Here is a 6192-nt window from a genome sequence, read left to right as displayed (position 1 = left end):
TCTTTGACTACAATTTCAAGATTTTTTTCGAGTATGTGTAGCATGTTGATGGTACAAAAATTCTTCGCATTGACAGCTCCGTTCACTTTAGGAATAGGTATTACCAATGACTCCTTCCATGCTTTAGGAAAATATCCGCTCTTTAGCGATTCATTCATCACCATAAGAAGATTCTTTCCTATTACAGGGAAGCAGTCCTGAATTGTGTAAGAATTCACATTCCCTATACCTGCCGTTTCAGTCAGGTCGAAACAAATCGTTTTGAACTTCTCAAGTGTGATCTTCTGAAACCTGAATTGGTGACCTGATATTTTAGCTCTCAACAAATAATCAGGCTCGCCGACAGAAATATTTTTATCATTTATATTTAAAACACTGCTTACAAAAAGCAAGTTAAACTTGTTACTTATAATGGAATCATCCGATTCAACCAAATTATCAAATCTAACAACAGAAACGCGTGACTGACCTGGTTTAATCATACATTTTAGTACTTTCCAGAGCTCTTTAGTGTTACCTTCGTGCTTAGATATCTCATTACAAAAGTACTCCCTACGTGTTGTTTTGAGACTCCTGCTGTATGTATTCCTAAACCTAGTATAGTCACACCAATCGTCAGCCAAGTTTGTTCTAATAAATAGCTTGTATGCCTTGTCTCTTTTCCGTTTAGCACGTGCAAGATCCAAAGTATACAGTTTACTAGTCTCTCTTGTTACGATAATCTTCTCTTCTACCAAGGCGTTCATTGCATTTTTCAATGTATTCCGTAACAAGTCAGCAGCTTCCTGCTGAAGGCCTTCTGACACATTGATGCAAAGAGCATGTTTCGAGTACCTATTCCAGCATTTTACTTTTCGTTGAACTGTCTCACAGCGTTCATCGTTTATATTTAAAACAAGAGTTTCATGATCTGTTATCTTAGTAACGGATCAGTAGCGACTTTGATAAAGTCCGTGCTACTATAAACGTGATCGATCAATGTTATGCTCTGTCTAGCAATACGTGTGACCTCAGTTACTTTTTGTTTCATATTTACTGAATCCATCAAGCTTTTTAACTTGGCAGATTTTTCAATATTTAGCCAATCAATATTGAAGTCACCGACGATTACATTTGTTCTCCTAAAATCCAATAATCTATCCAACCAATCTGTTCAATGTTAAATGTGTAACGCTAGGAGTAAACGCCTGCGAGGTATGCAATAAAAGCACTAGGTGCCGTGTCCTGCCTACCTAAAGGTTCAAACTGCCTACCTAAAGGCTACGGAGCTTTAGAAAAGGCAGTTTGACATCGCTATAAGAACAGCGCTATGGCTGGTGGGGTGACTCGGCAGTTCGATAAACGATTGGGATTTTAACAAATCCATAAATCACCCAGCTTTTGAATCTGTTGTGTGTCCTTGACGGGTAGCAAACCTCAGATATTCATTAGCGTTCTCCGGTGTATTTTTGTCACTCCCACCTTTCTCCCCAAGGTTCGGTCAGTTCGGCTTGTCCAACGACCAATCTTGTTCCCACCTTTCTCCCCAAGGTTCGGTCAGTTCGGCTTCTTGTTCCCTTTTTCCCTCCTTCCTAAGGTTCTGTCAGTTCGGCTTGTCCAACGGCCAGCCTTATCCCCTGTCATTCCCATTTCTGTATCGCGTAGTAGGCCGTACCCTATAAACATTGATGTTGAGATAAGCGCTAGGCTGCTGGCTATCGACCGGCCTTACTAAAGCTTGTGTAAACTTTTCCACTCAAAACACCTGTTGTGACGATCGAAGCTGGGATTATATAAAACTGGGATTATATAGTTCCAGTACTCACATACGCCTCTGAGATATGGACTCTGTCGAAAAGTGAAGAATCCTCTTATCCGCGTTCGAGAAGAAGATGCTAAGAAAGATGTTTGGCTCGGTGTGTGGAAGGCCAATGGAGGAACCGCCACAAGACTTTTAGTCGAGTGCCAATTAACGAGGTTTTCATATGAATATGATATTATTCACAGGATTTTTTCTTCGGTTGCTATTCCAATTTTGACCACAATACATTGACTTGAAAAAAAAACCCAATTTCTGCTTCATTTGTGGCACTACAGTCTCAAAAGTTTCTGGCCTGCTATTACTGGCTTTCATAGGCTTTCTTAACTCGTAGCAGGATAGTCAGTCCTGCGCACTAGGTTATGCTGGTATTTGATCCTCCTGTCGTGTAGAGACTGGCGCCACTACCATCTATACCAGTGTCGTTGGACCGATCATTTTAACACTGTTTGTTTACCATTTCAAGCGTTTTACGTGACGAAATCATTCTACGCTTCTCATGTCACATTATGTCAGATTGTGGACAATTATAATTTTTGCTAATCTTTTATTTAAAAAATCGCCTTAACAGCGGTATACACACATTACGAGTCCGTTCATAGACGTACTACTTATGTCGAACAAAAAGTCGAACAAATCTATATTTACCCAAGTATAGATTTGTTACAAATTTGCTACAAATTTGTCGAACAAATCTATACTACTGGGCCGCCGCAAAAACAATCAAGGGTAAATTCATTAGTTGATACGCAGTTATATGTGCCCCAGTGTACAGTGGAACGCCGATTTTCCGTGCTCATCGGGACTCGGCCCCTGCCGGATAAGCGAATATCGCGGATAATAGGCACAACTCTTTTTATTGATAAATATTAGTGTTTAGTGTGTAATGGTTGGATTTTTTTTTCCAAAGCTAAATGTTAAAATTCTTTGCTGCACTTTGCAAACTAAATCCGTTCTATTTGGTTGAACTTGAGTCAATTGTATCATTTCCTATTGAGGCTTTTATTTATTGTCATCACCGGTTTGCAGTGTCAATTCGCCTTTGAAACTGTCATTTTCGAGATGCACGGATAATGGGACAGCCTGATAAAAGGTACCCGGATAATCGACCGGCGCTTCACTGTATATCACTTCTATTTTTTTCAGAATAAAAAATACATTTGATCACTAGAATTCCACATTTTTCCAGATTGTTTGTTAATGCGATAAGATTGTTATAGACATTTGTTTTGTAAATCTTTCGTCTTTCAAGGGCTTACCTATCTGTTAACAAAGGAGTCTAATCGTTCGGTTTGTTATGCACCACACAAAGATAACCAGATACTGCAAATGTTCGCAAACAAAATGATTTATTTCTTTCTCTCGATAATGTGTTCATCGCTTACGTCTCTAACTGCCAGTAGCGGTTCATCGAGTAGATGGTATACGCTACTACCATTCATCTAACCTTTCGCCTTCTACTACCATAAATACACAAAACGAAAACCTCTTGGTGTACAACATCCTGACCAAACCATGCAGTACAATTCTTTCCGTACCGATCGTATTCACTTGTTAGGATGTAACAGTTGGATTTATTTTGCATGCAATGCACATGAAATATATCTTCCCAAAAAAAAAAGATAATAATAATAAACAAAAAAAAACTATCTGTTAAAAGACGGAAATACGCCCTTGTTGCAGCAAAGAAGGAGATAAATGATGCATACAATCAAACAAACAAAAGAAAGAATGGAAGCAACTGCGTTAACAATGTAATTTAATAACATAAAATAACGAGATGATAACAGCTTACTTAAAACAAAAACAAAAGAATACATTCGTTAGTTGCCCAATTTTTGCGTGTGTTTGTGTTTGTGTGTGTGTGTATGTTTTTTTTTGCTTCCGAACCAGTACGTTAGCTTCTTCCTTTGTTTGTTGTTGTTTAATAAAAAAAGGCACACGTTATTCATTAGTTTGCAGTTCCTATGCAATCGATCGTGACAATTGTTGCATGTTCCGTGATCATGATGCAACACGATTGATGATAATAATGATTAGATGATGACTCGCGCACGTACGGTGACACACCCCGCAGAAACGGTTAGTAGTCGCATTAGTTTTTTTTTTAGAACTGTTAATAGTAATGCAGTACGATCACCCTACCGCGATGGGCAGGAAAAACACCTTTTCTCAGATGTTTCTGCATCATTCTCTCGATCGTAAAAAATAAAACAAAACAAAAACGGTGCTGTTACTACCAATTAGTGTTTCTCATATAGAGACATACACTACTACTAACCACGTGGTTTGTGGTGTGGTGCGTGTGTATGCCTGTTTGCAGCAATCCCGGCGCTGTTTCGCTTTTCGCCAATAAAATACGCTACAACGTCAACACACATTACGCTACTGAAACGTGAAGTAAATTAACCCTCCAAAAATGAACTTCTGAGCTGGGATGTGACTATCTATTCCCTTTTTTTGTTCTCTCACTCTTGCTCTCTCGCGCACGCTTCTCGTTTTCCGCTTTTGACATTGTCAAATCACGAATGTCTAACCGGCTATCGGGATTTCGGGGTGGTAGGGGATGGAGAGAGGACATTTCCTTCGCCTGTTTTATGGAACAAATGAGAAGCCTTTTTCCTATGCTACAAGAACGATTAAAACGACAAACAGTGTGTATGTGTGTTTGAGTGGACCTGCTAATTTTCAAATGCCTAACGGAGGAAGTACGCGATCCGGGGATTGGCACTCATGCTTGTGTTGGCTCTGGGAGATTGGGAGAGTGTGCAGATAATCAGCTGGCCACTGTTTTGGACTCAGATCGGAAAGAATTACGGTTACGGGATCGAAGGTTAAAACGCTGCTAACTAATCCGAGTCCGACCGACCCAACGGGTGCTCGGCTGCATTACAGTGGCCTGGTAAAGTTGGCCGGGAACATGCCCTTTTCATTTGTGCCATCCTTCGTGCCCATCAACCATCCTTCCTCCTGCGAAAAATAGACAGAAAAACATTAGCTGTTGTATCGCTGTGCTGTGCTGAATGAAGAGCGCGCAAGCTGTGTTACGTACCTGATCTTCCGGATCTTCATACTCGACCACATTAATGACATCGCCAACCTCGAAGCTCAGCTCGTCGACGTCTTCCCGCACATATTTGTACGTAGCTTTCACGCGATACAAAACGCCCGGCGGCAGTTCCGCTGTCGTTGCACCTGTGCGAATTGAAACATAAAAATTCAAGTGTTAGCGAGGTACAACTAAGGTGCTAGCAATTGCAAAGAAGAATAAAAAAAAGGAAACAGTTACGCTTGAAAAGTGGAAATGGATTGGCTGCTACTAATTATGAGTAACAATGTGCAAACGCATACGTGGGAGAACGTAATTATTGATTATTTAACTTATGAACTATTGCAGAAAAAAATCATAAAGTCGTTCTGGTGACAAATAGCTGTTTCAATGGTGTTTCAGGTACGTTCGACGCTTGTCGTACAACAAACGGTTGGATAGTAAAAAGTTTGATCCGCTTGAACAAAAACATTAAATTACAAGTATGAAATCGTAGTTTATATTCCTGCGTATAAATTGCACTGCTCTCTCAATCTGTCTTTACTTAAGATTTGTTGTGTGTTTATCAAACTCGTTTTTTTTTTATTCATAAAGAACGGCCTGGCCGTATTGCGGATCAAACTCGTATTTCATACTTTAAAACATAAAATTTTAAATACTTATTTGAAGAAAAGCATTGTAATTTGAATAGCATCGTATAAAAAATACATTGATTAAGATAACAAATATTTTTCGATATCGAAACGGTTTGCTTTTTTTTATAGAAACGCGAGCGATCGTTCCTGCGTAGTTGATTTTGTATATTAATGTCAATTTATAGTCGTTTTTTTTTCTTTTTTTCAAAATAGAGTACTCTGAAACGTAAAAATGAATAAACATGAACACACATGAGCAGCGTTGACAATCGTTACGAACATTCCTGGAACGTGTACGGATTAGTGTAGGATGAAGTTGACTTAGATTCATGCATATTAGTTAATATTTGAACTGAAAGAATGACATTGATTCTCTATTCTGGGAATTCATCAATCCTTAATGAATCATGCATGCATTAATGAGGATTCATGAATCTTTTCAGATTCGACTCCTGATTTAACTGACACCTTATTGCACTGATCCAAACGAATGACTCTTTATAAACTATTCATAAAGTACAATAAAGATGTAGTAGGGAACTTGTAAGAAAAAAAACCGCTGTAAACATAATTCTATCCAAGTAAAATTCGAGTTCGAATCAAGGTGATAATGGTAACCATATGATCATGATATGATTCCGGGTGATGAAGGAAGGACGTTTGGCAGGAATTGAATTGAAAAATTAAAAAAAAATTGTATCTAACTATTT

At 38.8% G+C, this 6192-nt stretch overlaps 1 protein-coding gene across 8 annotated transcripts in view; it reads right to left on the bottom strand.

Annotated features, from left to right (window-relative positions):
• Positions 1 to 3130: 3130 nt before the first annotated feature.
• Positions 3131 to 6192, bottom strand: part of LOC125768841 (myc box-dependent-interacting protein 1) — a 40229-nt gene continuing 37167 nt past the window's right edge. For all 8 annotated transcript variants that reach the window (XM_049437040.1, XM_049437041.1, XM_049437039.1 and 5 more), the window contains 2 exons: positions 4851 to 4993; positions 3131 to 4768 (listed from right to left, as the gene is read on the bottom strand). In XM_049437040.1, coding sequence (XP_049292997.1) covers positions 4688 to 4768; positions 4851 to 4993 — 224 coding nt within the window. In that variant the 3' untranslated portion in view covers positions 3131 to 4687. The remainder of the gene's footprint in view (positions 4769 to 4850; positions 4994 to 6192) is intronic.

This window comes from Anopheles funestus, chromosome 3RL (assembly GCF_943734845.2).
Source record: "Anopheles funestus chromosome 3RL, idAnoFuneDA-416_04, whole genome shotgun sequence".
Lineage (NCBI taxonomy): Eukaryota > Metazoa > Arthropoda > Insecta > Diptera > Culicidae > Anopheles > Anopheles funestus.
Note: the sequence above shows the minus strand (reverse complement) of the source record. Positions and strands in the feature narration are given on the sequence as shown.